Source organism: Homarus americanus, unplaced genomic scaffold, assembly GCF_018991925.1.
Source record: "Homarus americanus isolate GMGI-L3 unplaced genomic scaffold, GMGI_Hamer_2.0 scaffold6317, whole genome shotgun sequence".
Taxonomy (NCBI): domain Eukaryota; kingdom Metazoa; phylum Arthropoda; class Malacostraca; order Decapoda; family Nephropidae; genus Homarus; species Homarus americanus.
Genome location: NW_024730668.1, coordinates 17,798,190 through 17,815,293, shown reverse-complemented (window position 1 = coordinate 17,815,293; position 17,104 = coordinate 17,798,190). Strand labels below are relative to the sequence as shown.

The 17,104-nt window shown below is 40.8% G+C and overlaps 1 protein-coding gene across 3 annotated transcripts in view; it reads left to right on the top strand.

The window, feature by feature from the left end:
• The window catches only part of LOC121867252 (nucleotide exchange factor SIL1-like), a 46,118-nt gene that overhangs the window by 681 nt on the left and 28,333 nt on the right, over nt 1–17,104 (top strand). The window contains exons 1-3 of one of the 3 annotated variants that reach the window (XM_042367113.1): nt 6,943–7,034; nt 12,223–12,447; nt 15,416–15,705. In XM_042367113.1, coding sequence (XP_042223047.1) covers nt 12,240–12,447; nt 15,416–15,705 — 498 coding nt within the window. In that variant the 5' untranslated portion in view covers nt 6,943–7,034; nt 12,223–12,239. Of the gene's footprint in view, nt 1–6,942; nt 7,035–12,222; nt 12,448–15,415; nt 15,706–17,104 lie in introns of those variants that run through there. The other 2 variants (XM_042367112.1, XM_042367114.1) reach the window with 2 other exon arrangements.

Here is a 17,104-nt window from a genome sequence, read left to right as displayed (position 1 = left end):
TTTTTGGGTTTAATTCGCTGTATTTTTGGCCCAATCAAATTCGAGTATTCTTTTTGGTTTCTCATACAGTCAACCTTCACTTTACGCGGTCCCACTTTACGCGTTTACGCGGTACCCTGCCGAAACCGGAATGCTCACTCTCCGCGGTGTGTGTACCCTTTTACTCGGAGAGCGGCGCGAGCAGGGTGCGCACAAGGTTGCCCAGTAATCAAAACATTACCGAGTTCTTCACCCGCCACCCACCACAGCCGGCCCAAGTCAGTGATAATGATAGTGAGGATATAGACTTATATGGACTTTGAAGGGTTTGACAAAGAGGCCCTGCAAGCCTCTGTGGTGGATAGTGATACAAGTGATACAGGTGAGGGCCAATAATCTGCCCTCTGCCTCGGAACCAACCCCCCATCCCCGTGTGTCCAGCCATCTTTTCTACTAATGTAAGTGTTAAAAAACCTAATATTATTGATATTTCTCTTAATTATTAATTGTGTGTGCATACCATCATAAAATTAAGAAGTTATTTTTACTACAACATAGGTATTGTGTCTGAAAAAGTGGGGTTTGGAGGGTCGGCCCGGTCTCTATTTCAATTAATCCCATATGTTATGTTGTTCACTTTATGTGTTTCTCACTTTATGCGGGCCGCCGTGGGTTAAATTAACCACGTAAAGTGAGGGTTCACTATTTTGAAATTCAAGTTCATTTCCGACCATGGAAGTCTGCGATGGGTGTCACTTAAAGTATATGGAGCTGATTGCGAGTTTTTGGAAAATAACGAAGAAACTATAGCATTTTTTCGATCGCATGGTGTTCTTCCAACCTCAGTAAAGTGTACTAAGAGCAAGACTGAATGTAAATATCGCAAAGACCAACATATGTGGCGTTGTGTAAGAATCCCAGAATGCAACGACGAACAAGAACCTGGCTCTTCCCTCTGAGAAATTTTGGGGGGAAAACCAGGTATAGTAATAAATAATACCTCAAACTAAAGTTAGGATAATATAATTGACATTGCTGGATTCCTTGTAAGACCAGGAATATTTTGAATATAAATGTCATATATTTTTCACAAAAGATAACATATTTACTCAGATTAAACATTTTATCTAAAATTTGTATGTCTAATGCAAAATATATGATGTTTATATTCAAAATGATCACCAAATTGTAAGAATTCCAGCAATGTAAATTATATTCTGGCCGGGTAATTTGTATGAATTTTATGAGCTAAAACAAATATCTTCAGTTAATAAAAAAAAAAATATTCTTCAGACACTATCTGTCAATCAAAGTACCCCACCTTGCCTCCCCCCCCTCCTCCAACCGCGCGGTCAGTCCCAACCCTCCCCCCCACCCCCCACCAATCCTCCCTTCAAGAGATGTTGGGTGAGAAAAATGAATTTTAACATTTTGTATTAAATAATACCTCAGATTAAAGTTAGGATAATATAATTGACATTGCTGGATTCCTTGTAAGACCAGGAATATTTTGAATATAAACGTCATATATTTTGCACAAAAGATAACATACTTACTCAGAGTAAACATTATATCTAAAAATTTTATGTCCAATGCAAAATATATGATGTTTATATTCAAAATGATCATCAAATTGTAAGAATTCCAGCAATGTAAATTATATTCTGGCCGGGTAATTTGTATGAATTTTATGAGCTAAAATGAAAATCTTCAGTTAATAAAAAAAATATATTCTTCACACGGTAACAGATGGTCGGTCGCCGGTCCCTCCCTCCCTCCCACCCACCCCCCACCAACGTTCCTACTTGATAAATGTGTGGGAATACCAGACTGTTTACCTTTTTAGTAATAAATAATAAATCAGACTAAAGTTAGGATAATATAATTGACATTGCTGGATTCCTTGTAAGACCAGGAATATTTTGAATATAAATATCATTTATTTTGCACAAAAGATAACATATTTACTCAAGAGTAAACATTATATCTAAAATTTGTATGTCTAATGCAAAATCTATGATGTTTATATTCAAAATGATCATCAAATTGTAAGAATTCCAGCAATGTAAATTATATTCTGGCCGGATAATTTGTATGAATTTTATGAGCTAAATAAAAAAAATTATACTTCACCGTGTAAAGGGGTACACCCACCGCGGAATGTGAGCATCCTGGGTTCTGGCAGGGCACCGCGTAAACGTGGAAACGCGGAATGTGGGACCGCGTAAAGTGAGGGTTGACTGTATATATATATATATATATGTATGTATATATTGAGGTGCTCCGTTGTTTCCATTTTCCCGTGTGATTTTATCAAGATTTATCTTATCCACGTTTTCATTGTGGATTTACATGAAATATATATACAGTTAACCCTCACTTTACGCGGTTAATGTAACCCGCAGGGTCCCTCGTAAAGTGAGAAATGCGTAAAGTGAATAACATAACATATGGGATTAATTGAAATGGAGTCCGGGCCGACCCCCAAACTCCACTTTTTGACGACACACAACTATGTTGTAGTAAAAATTTTATCTTAACTTTATGATGGTATGAAAAAACAAGTAATATAGAAGAGGTTAGGTTAGGAAAAATAAAGGTTAACATCGGAAAAATAAAGGTTAGGTTAGAAAAACTAAAAGTTAGGTGGAACACTTACGGTAGTAGAAAAGATGGGTCGGCATACGGGGATGGAGGCTGGTTCCAAGGCAGAGGGCAGATTACTGGCCCTCAGGTGAATCACCATCACTGTCACTTACAGTTGTCAGGGCTTCCCTGACAAATCCCTCAAAGTCATCTTCACTGTCACTATCACTGGCTTGGGCTGGCTGTGGTGGGTTGCGGGCGAAGAACTCGGTTATGCTTTTTTGACGGCTGGTGTTTATGTTGTCGTGATACACCGTGATGTACGGCTCCATAGCCTGCACCAGCTGGGTATGGAAGACTTCATAGCGGTCATCGTCATTGTCGCGGGAAAGGAAGGACTTCATTTTCTCTGCACACTCCATGGCACCCTTAATATCACTATGAGTTAAACTGTGTTCTTCGGAGAATGACGCACCTTCTTCCTCCTCTTCACTGACGTGATCTTCTTCCAACATCTCGTCGGCAGTCACTTCAGGATCTCTGATCACCTCCAGGATGTCGTCGTTGGTGGTCTCGGAGAAGCCTGGAACTGTAACAGTCTGCGCAGCTTCTCTGGCAAGGTCCACTGCTACTGCAACATTCTGAACCTCACCAGTCACAGATTGACTCCTCCTCTCACCTGGTATTCCATGCAACACATGTCTCCATGCGTGATGAATTGTAGCAATAGACAGCTGATCACATGACTCCACCAAGAAGTCCACAGCTTTCTTGATGTTAAATACTCTCCAGAATTGTTTGAACAGTATTTTTTGCTGTGCCAACTGTTGATCCTCATCTTCTTCGCTCTTGCTATCGGTGGTGGTGTCACTCAGGTTACGCAACTCTTCCCTGGTGTTGGTGTAGTCGTTCAGGAGCTTGAATTTTTTTGTTGAGAATGCAGCTTTTACATTACAGATTAACTCTTGGTCCATGGGCTGTAATATAGACGTAGTGTTGGGAGGAAGGAAGACCACTTTTACGTTGGGGTGACGATTTAACAGTAGGGGCGAGTGTCCTGGTGCGTTGTCCAGCAGCAACAAAATATTGAATGGTACATTCTGTCGCTCACAGAATTTCTTTACATCGGGAACAAAAGTCATCAAACCAGGAGAGGGACAGTGTAGAGAACATCCACGCCTTATGTGCGGTCAGCCAGTGGACATTTAGCTTGGTCATGTCCATGGTTTTGTAGGCGTGCGGCTTGCGTGCTGAGTGGATCACCGATAACTTGAGCTTATAGGTACCGGAGGCATTGGTGGTAAACAGGACAGTGATGCGTTCCTTCTGCATCTTCCGGCCCCGAATCCTGCTGACATTCTTTACAACGAAGGACTTGGAAGGTAGCTTTTTCCAGAAAAGACCAGATTCGTCCATGTTAAACACCTGGTCGTCACTGTACTGTCCTTCCTCCATAATCTCATGTAAAAACGGAGGAAATTCCCTAGCCGCAGCACGGTCAGCACTCGCTTCTTCACCACCAATGTTTATATTGGTGATTTTGTTCCGGATCTTAAACCTCTGTAACCACCCAGAGGAAGCATTAAAGGGTTTGGGCTCTGTAGTTCCCATCTTTCGTGCCACTGTGATGTACAGTTCACGTGCGTAGTCCTTAACAGAGCGCGTGTCGACCGCCATGTTCCGTCGCGCTTGACGCACCAAGTACCTCACAAGTAATTTTTCTGTCTTGAGAAGCACCTGGTTGTGAAAATACTTGATCATAGAAGCACCTGTAGACTTTGTGATCTTCATGTGCTCCTTTATCTTGGCTGCATCCTTCTTTATTGTTCGAATCGTAGATTCATTCACACCATGCTGGCGCGCCAAATCAACCTGCCTTGTTCCTTTCTCCAACTCTTGGATGATGGTATACTTCACCTCGTAGCTTAAGGAACGTCGTGTCTTCTTTGGCTTAGTGCCGCTGGGTCCAGGTAAGGAAAGGTTTCTCTCTGGGGGTGGTGGTCCGGCGGAAGCCATTTTACGGAACAATGGATGCGCGTTTACACGGTGTGGCCTTGAGGGATGAAACTGCCGCGGCTAGGTCAAGCGTCGTCTTTCCTCCCTCCCTCCCTCCCCCGGGTGGACACGTCATAATACTTTAAGCCAATTACAGCTAGCAGCAGAGGGGGGTAGGGATGCATGGCCAATCACAGTCCGATACGTCATATGACGTCAGTGATAACGCAACAAAGACACACACTGCGCAACCTTACCGCGCCGCTTGCCCAAGCGGAGGGAGGAGGAGGGAGAGGCGAGGAGCACAGGCAGGCAGGCGGGTGGGGCGAATCTAAAAATAGCGTCGCGCCGGACACACTCCGCGTAATGGTTGTAATGTGAGCACGTTAGGTTCTGGCAAGGCACGCGCGTGGAAACGCGGAATGTGGGACCGCGTAAAGTGAGGGTTGACTGTATATATATATATATATATATATATATATATATATACAGACAGATCCCGACTTACGACTGCTACGACTTACGACCGTCGGGACTTACGACCGCCGCAGATTTTTTATTAAAAAAAAATTTTTTTTCTTCAAATGACACGCATTTTCTATACCGAAACGTTTCCAGTTAATGTAGTCTCCATGTATAATTAGAAAATTATGGGGGCCCCATGTGCATTCAGCTGACTACATTAAAGGTAAGTGCTCAGTCACACTGTAAACATTCCTTATTATTTATTACTTTCACTGTACTGTATCCATTCCTCATTATTCATTACTTTTACTGTACTGTATTTCATTGTAGATTATTTATTTAAAAAAAAAAAAAAAAAAATTTTTATGTCGGACTTACGACCATGTCGGACTTACGACCTGGATTTGGGTCCCTAACCCCGTCGTAAGTCGGGGTCTAGGTGTATACTAATATACTGTAGTGGGAACCCCAGAACCAGAGTTGTAAAAAGTACTGGGCTTTGTTACTTAAGTAAAAGTATTCTTACATTGGCAAAATGTTACTCAAGTAGAAGTATCCAAATGTCAATGTACTCGAGTAAAAGTAAAAAAGTATCTCATTCATAAAGTACTCAAGTACTGAAAGTAAAAAGTAACAAAAAATTATGTCTCAAATATTAAAATAAATCCAGAGTAAATCCAAAAGAAATAGTTAACTAAAGATAAAAATAAGAGACACCGCATTACACATGTTTATTTGCAAATCTTTCTATTAAGATTAATCAATAACTGATTCTCAAAATTTAGTTTTCCAATCAGGATCATTTAGGCCTAAATATAAACCCAGCATGACCTACCAAAAAGAATATGTTTAGCCGCTCTTCTCCCTGCAATCCATCGCTTTCTTCCTTATCCACACAAGTATCGTCAACTAGGACTTATGGTCCGCAGATATAATGTTGTCTCTGCTCACATTAGGTTAGGATACAGACCTATCTGGCATGTATCTGAGGTGGGGGGATGACCCACACTTCTTTTCCTGTAAACTCTGTTACTGCCCCAATGCTAACACCTTTCAACACTACTGTGCGGTATTGCCTTGACTGTCCCACTATGAGGGACCTCCTACCACTCACCACCTACTTATTAATAATAATTTATATTTAATTCTTGTACACTACCCATGCTTTGGTGGGTGCTAACTCCCATTGTCCTTAATCATATCAATATTGTCTCCATATCACAAATCATAGCGTGTCCTGCAAGACACGAGTACTGCACTCGTGTATTAGTGTCTGACTGCATGGTCTTGTGACTAGGGTTGTCTCCCCCTGGTGTGTAATCAATCAATTAAATAAATAATAAACCCAGCATGACTAAACAGACACTCACAAGCAGCAGATGCAGGTAGTGGGGTGTTAAGCATCAGAGATAAGTCGCATAATGTCGGGAAAGACCTCAGTAGCTCCATTCCATCCCCTAGGCATGCCAAAAAGCTATGAAGCTCCTTCATTTGAGTTTGTAGATGATTGTTGCTTCCATAATGACTAAAAATACTCATCGTGAATTGTCCCTCTAGTTGACAGGTGGAGACTATGGTGTTGTAACTTTTCAATTTTATTTGACGAGTGGCTGAATTTTTCGCACCACGTAACATCTGGCAGGTGCTGTGGGGAAACAGAGATACTTGGTTATTTAAGCAGAATTTTAAATGCACTCAGTCTCACAAATGTGTAGATACAGGCTTTATATCTAAGATGGGATTATGTAAAGCATTTTAGAATCCTAGCCTCTTTGAAATTAATTTTTGGTACAGGTATATGCAATGAGCAACTGACGTCTAACCGGAAGACCAAGCCACTGAAGGAAAGGTGGGGGACAAGAGACGGGATTCGATGGGGAAGGGGGGATAAGAGGCTAGGCTGGACGAGGTGGGTGGTCAAGGTGCTAATGGACACAAGAAGATCAAAGTGTAAGTCCGCTGTCATGGCCACTGCCACCTGACCTGATTTCACCTCACGAGATCTCTAGGTAGGTGACCGCGTGGTGTCTCCCCACACCGTACCCTTCACGACTCCACCCACACAACTCTTACTATACAGTAGTTAATAATTAATTGATTAACTAATTAAAAAAATATATTACTAGTTTGCCACACACATTAAAACTGTTTGTTTGGGGCATGTAACGAGTAATATTTTTTTTTCTTTTCAATTGTATTGGATTAAAAGTATTATAAAACCATACTTTAGTTAAAGTACTAAAAAAAATTTTACTTTTTAAAGAGTAGATACCCAAAAAAGTTACTCGAGTATAGTATTCAAGTACAGTTGTACCCCACTTAACGCGGTCAATTGCGTTAAGTGAACAACAGAACATATGGGATTAATTCCAATAGAAACTGGCCCGACCCCCAAACTCCACTTTTTGAAGACACATAACTATGTTGTAGTAAAAATAACATCTTAATTTTATGATGGTACATGCACACAATTAATACTTAGAGAAATAGAGAAATACAGTCGCCAAGTTAATGTCCATTCAAATAATGGACTCGACTCCCTCCCCCCTCTTCTCACACTACACTGCTGGCTCTTCCCTCTCTGAGAAATTTTGGGGGGAAAACCACTAAATTTTAATAAATAATACCTCAAACTAAAGTTAGGATAATACAATTGACATTGCTGGATTCCTTGTAAGACCAGGAATATTTTGAATATAAATGTCATATATTTTGCACAAAAGATAACATAGTTACCTAGAGAAAAATTTTATCTAAAATTTGTATGTTTAATGCAAAATATATGATGTTTATATTCAAAATGATCACCAAATTATAAGAATTCCAGCAATGTAAATTATATTCTGACCGGGTAATTTGTATGAATTTTATGAGCTAAAACAAATATCTTCAGTTAATAAAAAAAAAAATAATCTTCAGGACACTATCTGTCAATCAAAGTACCCCACCTTGCCTCCCCCCCTCTTCCAACCGCGCGGTCAGTCCCAACCCTCCCCCCCACCCCCCACCAATCCTCCCTTCAAGAGTTTTTAACATTTAGTATTAAATAATACCTCAGATTAAAGTTAGGATAATATAATTGACATTGCTGGATTCCTTGTAAGACCAGGAATATTTTGAATATAAATGTCATATATTTTGCACAAAAGATAACATAGTTACTCTGAGAAAAATTTTTATCTAAAATTTGTATGTCTAATGCAAAATATATGATGTTTATATTCAAAATGATCATCAAATTATAAGAATTCCAGCAATGTAAATTATATTCAGACCGGGTAATTTGTATGAATTTTATGAGCTAAAACAAATATCTTCAGTTAATAAAAAAAAAAAAAATTCTTCACGGGGTAACAGATGGTCGGTCGGTCCCTCCCTCCCCCCCACCCCCCACCCCCCACCAACCATCCCAAGGAGATGTGTGGGAAAACCAGAGTACTTAACTTTTTTGTAATAAATAATACCTCAAACTAAAGTTAGGATAATATAATTGACATTGCTGGATTCCTTGTAAGACCAGGAATATTTTGAATATAAATGTCATATATTTTGCACAAAAGATAACATAGTTACTCTGAGAAAAAAATTTATCTAAAATTTGTATGTCTAATGCAAAATATATGATGTTTATATTCAAAATGATCACCAAATTATAAGAATTCCAGCAATGTAAATTATATTCTGACCGGGCAATTTTTATGAATTTTATGAGCTAAAACAGGCAGTCAGGCAGGGTGGGGGGTGGGGCAAATCTAAAAATAGCTTCTCGAGCCGGACACTCACCGCGTATATGTGGAAAAAATCCGTGTTAAGTGAAAGTTCAGCTCTGGCGAGGCACCGCGTATATGATAAAACGCGTTAAGTGAAACCGCGTTAGGCGGGGTAATACTGTATATTTATTTCGTTACTTTACAACTCTGCCCAGGGCACACCTTTACAACATATGTCAGTAGACAGAGTTGGGAAGCAGAGGGAAGGTATAGGGTTCAAAATAATGAATATAAATACTGTACTGTACAGTAATGTGCATTTAGTATATATAAGAAACAAGTTTTAGTGAAAATTCCTTGTAATTTGTCCGTAAATAATTGAATAAGTTCATGTCTCGTCACACTGGCAACTGCCTAAATGTCATCTTAAGATCAGATGAGTCCATCATCATATATGCCATGATGGTCTTTCCACCAAGAGACACTGGTAGAAAAAATAATGCAGTATCACTAAGCATTACCCTCTAGATTCTCTTATAATGAAAACTCTTGTATAAATAGATTGTAAAATTCAACAATTTTATATTAATACAGTAGTTTATAGAAGGAACTATAGTACTGTACAATACAGTATGTATATGCTTTTCGAAAGTGTCATGTTTCTTGTGTTCCATGGCATAGACAGAAAGGTTGTGCTCTTAGGTGACTTCAATGCCAGAGTTGGCAGAGGAGCTGACATTTGGCAGGGAATTATAGGGAAAATGAACTAGGCAAGGGTAATCCCAACGGCCTACTCCTCCTCAGCAAGTGTGCTGATCACAACCTCACTATCACCAATACCTTGTTTAGACAAGCCGACAAGTTCCAGGATTTGTGGCAACACCCACGATCCAAACATTGGCATCTCATTGACTACATCATTGTCACAGAAAGTGATCGCCGAGATGTCATCAACCGAGCCATGCATGGCTCAGACCACTGCGACACTGATCATCGGCTCATCAGAGCCAAGCTCTCACTTCACATCGCCTCAAAACAGCGAAGGCAACAAGCCTCCAGAAAAGGTTTTAATAATAAGCATCTGGATGATCCAGCGGTAGCACATGCTTTCAGAGAGCAACTCAAACATGGGCTGATAAACAACCCGACAACAAACAACCCAAATCCCAATGTTGAATGGAGTATTCTCAACACTGTCATGACAAAAACCTGCAGAGAGACCCTCGGCTAGATCGAAAAAATACACCAGGACTGGTTGGATGAAAATCACCCGGAAATTAATGTACTTAGCTATGATAAACATGCTGCTTTAACTGACTGGCAGAACAACCCTAGTCTAGGACCAAAGCTGATACCTTACTTAAGAAGATTGCAATGGCCCAGTGTGAACTTTGCATGCTAAAGAACGACTGGTTTATAAATAAAGCATGTAAAATGCAAAGACTTGCAAATCAGCACAAGATGCGTGAATTTTTCAATTCCACTAAAACATTTTATAGCCCAATCACTCGTGGCACAGCCCCCTTCAGCGCTGGAAAGAGCACTACCATTCGCTGTTCAACTGAAACACCGATGTGGACTACCCAACATGCCCTTTAGCATCCAGAGCTGACCCACCTCAGCTGACCTCCATCCCTGGATGAAGTAGCTACTGCCATCAAACATGAAATGTACAAAACCTCAGGGTTTGACAGAATCCCACCTGAGGTGTATAAGGCTAGAGGATCTCTGGTTACTAGCCGTCTCCATTCACTCCTGGAGAATATATGGGAAAAGGAGGAAATCTCCCAAGCTCTTAAAGACGCCTCCATCGTCAACAATTATAAGAACAAGGGAAACTGGTCAGACTGTGACAACTACCCGTGGGATCTCGCTGCTGTCCATAGCTGGCAAGATTATCACCAGAGTCCTCCTCAACAGACTTCTTCCTTAGACATAAAACTTCCTCCCAGAATCTCAGTGTTGCTTTAGACCAACTCGTGGCACCACTGACATGATCTTTGCTGCCCTCCAGATAACAGCGAAGGTGAAGAGAACAGCATTGTGACCTGTACATGGCTTTCATCAACCTAACCAAGGCCTTCGACTCGATCAACAAGGAAGCCCTCTGGCGGACCCCTGAGCTGTTTTGGCTGACCACCAAAATTCATCGCCATTGTGAGGCAACTTCATGATAGCATGAACGGCAGTGTCCTGCACAATGGCACCCAGTCTGAGTTCTTCCTCATCCAAACGGGGGTAAAACAAGGACGTATACTGGCACCAAATCTCTCTTTCATTTTCTTGGCTGCTTTCCTTACCCATGGCAGTGCCAATTTAGCCGGTGGGGTGGACATCCAGTACAGATGAGGGGTCTTTTCAACATAAGATGACTCCAGGCAGGAACAAAGGTGTTGGCAGCTTCCAGTACTGAACTTCAGTATACAGATGACCTCACCCTTGTCGTTCACACTGAACGCTACTCACAGGAGATCCTGAACACCTACACAGATGCGTATGCATGCTTCGGACTTGAGGTGATTGTACGTAAGACTCGGATTCTCTTTCGGCCTGCCCCTGGCTCAGTCACCCCTCCACCATCCATTCAGCTTAACGGTACTACCCTCACTAATGTAACCCACTTTCTGTATCTCAGCTTCCACCTGTCCACCACCGCAGACATCAATGAAGAGATTCAACACTGGATCAGATGTGCATCTCAAGCCTTTGGCAGACTCTGTACCTGAGTCTTCAGCTGTGGGGAGCTGAAATTATCTACAAAACTGCATGTATATCGAGCAGTGTCCCTCACCACCCTGCTACATGGCAGCGAGACATAGGCACCTCAAGGCACTTGAAAACTTTCACCAACGTAGTCTAAGTTCCATCCTCTGAGTTCGCTGAAAAGCCAAGAGAACAAATGCCAGTATTCTCGCTGACACCAGCTGTAGGAGCATCGAGGCTACCATTATCCATGAACAACTACGCTGGACTGGCCATGTTACCCGTATTCACGACAGTAGACTGCCAAAGCAGCTACTTTAGTCACCTAATGAATAGTGAATGTAACGCTGGTTGGCAACTGAAAAGGTATAAGGATAGTCTTAAGACAAACCAGAAAAGTGGGAAATTGACCCCCTCACCTGGGAGACGATTACTCCACACCGTAATGCTTGGAGGGGCACCACACGAGAAGGTGTCAATACCTGCGAGTTAGCCCGACTAGCTACCGCGGCTGACAAGCAACATCTGTAGACGGGCCTCCCGGTCCTGTATTGGCCCCTCTAGTCACCTCAGAACTCACTAACGAAGGTGACATCCTTAATAGCTCATATCATTGTATCATAGCTGGATGATCATCATACTCGAATCCGAGTGACAGCAAAATAGTAATATCGTGGTACAGTTGTAGAGAATCCTTCATGATTGGTTAAGAATTAAAATACTATACTGTACTGTACTATACCTTTTGCTTTTATTGATTTTTCCCTTTGTGTATCATCCTCAGACTGTGAAGACACAAGAATGAAGTGGGTGTTGGGTGTAGTGGTGACGGCGGTGGTGATGGTGTTGATGATCACAGACACTCGCAGTCAGGACAACCAGTTGGTGGTGGTGGAGACTGACGATGACGATGATGGTGTCACTGTGGAGGAATATTCCGAGCCAAAGAAACTCGTTGACATCAGTAAAGTTTTCATCCCTACCAAGGAATGGCAAGTTATAGAGCCAGGTGAGTCGGTTACAACTGGACAGTTTGTGCCAGCCAGAGTCTGTGAGGTTAGGAATGGAGGGAATCTTATATCAAGGTTGCATTGTGCTCATATGAAGATCGGTCAACCCTTCCATGGCAACTGTAAGTCTTGCAAAGGAACTGAGAAACCTCAGCTGCAGTCTACTGAAGGGTGATGAAGCCTTGCAGCAATGTACTGTACAGGGTGTATTTGGGAAGTAATATTAGCTGTGATGGAAGATGTGTGAAAGAAATCATAAGAATAGTTCAAGCAAAAACAGCATTCAATAATCTAAAAGACCTAATGAAAAGATACAATAACTTCACTCTGAGAGAGAGGCTGCTGAAAGGCTTTACTGTACTGTATATGGCAAGGACTGTTGGATGGGTGAGAAGTGTGGGTACCTTAAGCAGACACCAGAAAAAGGTTAGAGGCCTTTGAAATGTGGTGTTATAGTTGAATGATAAAAATAAGCTACACTGACAGGAAGGCAAATAAAGAAGTACTAAGACTGGTAAAAAATCAAGAACAATACTTATAAATTTACAGGTAAAAAGAATTTAGATACTGTACTCTACTTTGGTAATATAATTAGGGATGGGGTGAGAATAGCAGAAATATTAGTGGGTAAGGATGAGGGTAGGAGAACCAGAGGAAGGCAGAGACTGGGTTGGATGAATTAAATTAAATTAAAAACTTAGTCTCCAGTAAGATAGAATATCTTGGAGGACTGTGGTCACCAACCATCATATATGAGGAAGGTACTCTGATTGAGTGATCGGGTAATAATTCAGTCATGTGGGACAGTAAAATTATCTCATCCTACCGCCAAGTTCACCCCTTATGATCACATGTTAAATGTGAATTTATTCAGGATTAATACCAAATATTTTTCATTCATTACCAAACGAATTTTTCATTAACAAACTGCTTTGAACAGCATCAAAAGCTTCCACCAGTGTCCTGAATTTTGTGATACTACACCTAGACAGCTGCACAACTGCTTATTCTAATTGCACGACATTGTTGACTCAATTGCATTATACCAAATTCACATTTGCATTTTAAAAAATCTCTTTCCTAATACTGTACATTTGTTGTGTTATAACCAATTTGCATTATGAAAACACGTGTTACAAATGAACAGACTGTAAATTATTTGACTACTGAATTGCTGTAGCTATTCATGCCATCCCTGCATCAGGATTGGCTATTTCAGTGGGAAACATCAGGTTTATTTACATATTTTTCCCAAAGTCCAGGTGCTTGAGATATTTACTAAGTGTTCAGTACAATATTATTGTTACCTCAGTAGAGTTGTAGAGCTAAACTTTCCATAAAATCTTTGTCACCGTTGTGATCTCCATGAAACTTAGAAATTCTTACAAGGGTGAACAACCACTTCAATAATTATGCAGGTTCAGTGTGTCTTTTAATGTCTTTTACAGCCAGAGTATTTTACTACAGCATAGTCTGGTTTTACGCGGATATTTTTACGCGGCACCTGTCAGAAGAGATAATTATTATTTACAGTCATTTCTGCAACAATGTGTGTTTTGTCAATGCGAATTGGCTATAACGCAATTGATGAATAGAAGAACGATATTTGTAAAACGCGAACGCGTGTTGGCTGTAACGCGATTCCACTCGAACGTTTTGAGTGTACTGTCGCTTGGCGCGGGGTTATGCCGTGTTTGCAGTTCACATTCGACATCACATGTTCAATTGATTCATGTGTTTTGTTTGTGAAGTGCTATTTGATAAGGACTCTATAAATTTCATCCTTCTTTGCAAATTTTGGCTGTTCCCATAAATACTGTATAAAAAAAAATAAAAATAATGTTTCACAGTGCGGACTAATCGCGTTTTACACCCGCGCTCTCTGTTAAAATCACACGATTAGTTGAAACGTGTGGGTTGTTTTGAAGCATCCTCAGTGATTTTTGCTTACTATTTCTCCAATTTTGAGGTATTAACTGTGAATATGGAAAAGAAGAATATCTCCAAGAAGCGTTCTGGTGATCGCATTCCCGGTGGTGATCGTAAAAGAAAGGCCCGACTCCTCAACCTCAAAATCGCCCTTCTCCCCCTTCAAGTTATATTCATATTTTTTCAAGGTAAAGTGTTACATTTACTGTATGATTTCATTATTAGATATGAATGTAATATTTATTTAGACTGCTATCCTTTGTGTTAGGCTAACTGCTAAATTTTTTCGATTTCGAGTAATCTGCACCTAACCCTATATTCTCCATAAGCCCTGTTATTTCTATTGCACGAATTTCTACAACGCGAGGTTTTACAAGAACACAACTATCGTGTTGTAGCAAAACTGACTGTACACCGTAAATTGCATCATGTACGTGGCAAGCAGCAGGGCAAGGTGCTGGGCGCTGAAGTCAGACTCACGCCGGTGATGTCACAGACTGTGATTGGGCCACTTATCCTTACCACCCACGCACCCCCTCTCTTATATATTAATTGTGTGTGCATACCATCATAAAATTAAGATGTAATTTTTATTACAATGTATAGTATTGTCGGTGATAGCCAAAAAAAGTGAGTCTAGCGGTTGGCCCAGTCTCTATTTCAATTAATCTCATAGGTTCTGTTATTTTATTGATGCGTTTCGCTTATACGCGGACCTCCATGGGTTTAATTAACCGTGTAAAACCAGACTATACTGTACAGGTTATTTGTTACTCACTAAACATAGTCTGAATATACTATACCACTCTGATAATAATTGAACTTGGTTGTGAAAAATGACATTAGAGTTAGGAACCTGATTAGAGACCGTGCAACATGGATAGCTGCCATCAAGTTATCGCAGCTCACCCACATAAGCTTGGGAAAAGGGCCATAAAACTTTGATGATGATGAAGGGTACAGTAAGAATGAGAAAGCAGAGGTTCCCTTACATGTAGATTTTGTTTTGACTTTTAATAATTTTTATTGTGTTGACAGATCATGTGGTGCTTCCGGGTCTCCATATACGAATGAACTTAGCGACGGGACTAAAAGAAGCAAAGCTCTTAGACGGGGATGATGGAACCGACTACGAGAAGTCATTGGAGCGCTTACGTAAGACCGGCCACACTGGCGTTACTGGGGCCGGAGTCTCCTCTAACACCCCCACCCCAGAGGCTCCTCCCACTGATGATCAAGATGAAGAATACCCGAGAGCTGCACTCATGAGGGACAATATACTTGAAGCTCTTAAGAATATTAAGAGTGAAGATGGTTTGACCCCAGAGGTGATTATACTGTAATGATTTTTTGTAGTCTGAGTTGAGGATGAATGAATTAATTATTATCATTTCATTTGAACCCTAATGTTCATGTTTACATAATGGCCATGCACTAAAGGTGGCCATGCTGAGGAAAGGAGGCCAGTGATCTGTGTAGGACCCCTCCCTTTTTGATAATTTGGTCAAGGGCTATTTTGAATTCCAGTATTGCTCTTGATTCCACCCTTTGTGTGATTAAGCATTTACAGTACTTATATTCGTACTGCATGATAACTTGGCGAGTTGTAGTTATGCTTTCTCATGTTGGTGGTGTGTGACATCACAAAGAAATGTCCCAGGTTCGTGTTTTCCGTCTCTTTCAGGATATTGAATGTTTCAATGAGATCCGCCCTATTGTGCCATGTCTGAAGGGTTGTTAGTCCTAAGGCCTACCGTCTACTTGGATAATCAAGATGACAAGTTCCAGAATAATCTTAGTTGCTCTGTTGCACCTTTTCTAGAGATGTTAGAGCTGTCTGCATACAGTAATCTAGATTAGGACGTTCTTGAGATTTGTACAGTTGAAGGAGTATTTTCCTATCGTTATATTCAAAGGTACACTTTATAATTCCCAAATCTCTATTTGCTTTCCTTGCTGCCTTCAGTGAATGATCTGTTACAACGCCCTGCGCTTTCTCCTTGTCGACAGTATCCACGAAAGTGTTATTAACAGAATAGTTGTGCTTAGGGTTATTGTATGCTACATGTAGGTTCTTGCATTTCAGAATGTTAAAGAGCATTTGCCAGTCCTTAAACCATTTGGACAGCTCATTTGGGTCTTTCTGCATTGTTGTAACGTCGTATTGATTTGCTACCTTTCCAATTTTCTTCGCATTGTCCGCAGACTTTACAATGTTGATATATTTTCATTTGTCATTTATGTGGATCACAAACAGGGTGGGTCCAAGGGTAGAGCCTTGTGGTACTCCACTGAGTACCTATTCCTATTCAGAATGTACTCTCTAACTACTCTTTGGTGTCTGTCTTCGAGCCAGTTGTTAATCCACTTCAAAATCTTGCCTATGATGTGTGTGCCGGGATCTTAGAGGCTAGTCATGCATGTGGGACATTGTCATATGTCTTGCAGAAATTCACGTACAACACCTCCAATGGTAAGCCTTGATCCACATATTGTGTTAACTTTTCAAGGAACGTGAGTAAGTTTATCAGACAGGATTTTCTTTCTATGACACTGTGTTTTGATGCGCTAAGACTGTATGATTAGGTGTTTGGGTAGTGGCTTCCCTCAGAATTTTCTCGAAGTGCTTGCATATATGTGATGTTAGGCTGATTGGCCTGTAGTTTTCTGCTGCACTTTTCCTATACAGTACATCCTTCTTGTATACTGGGGTGACATTGGCTAATT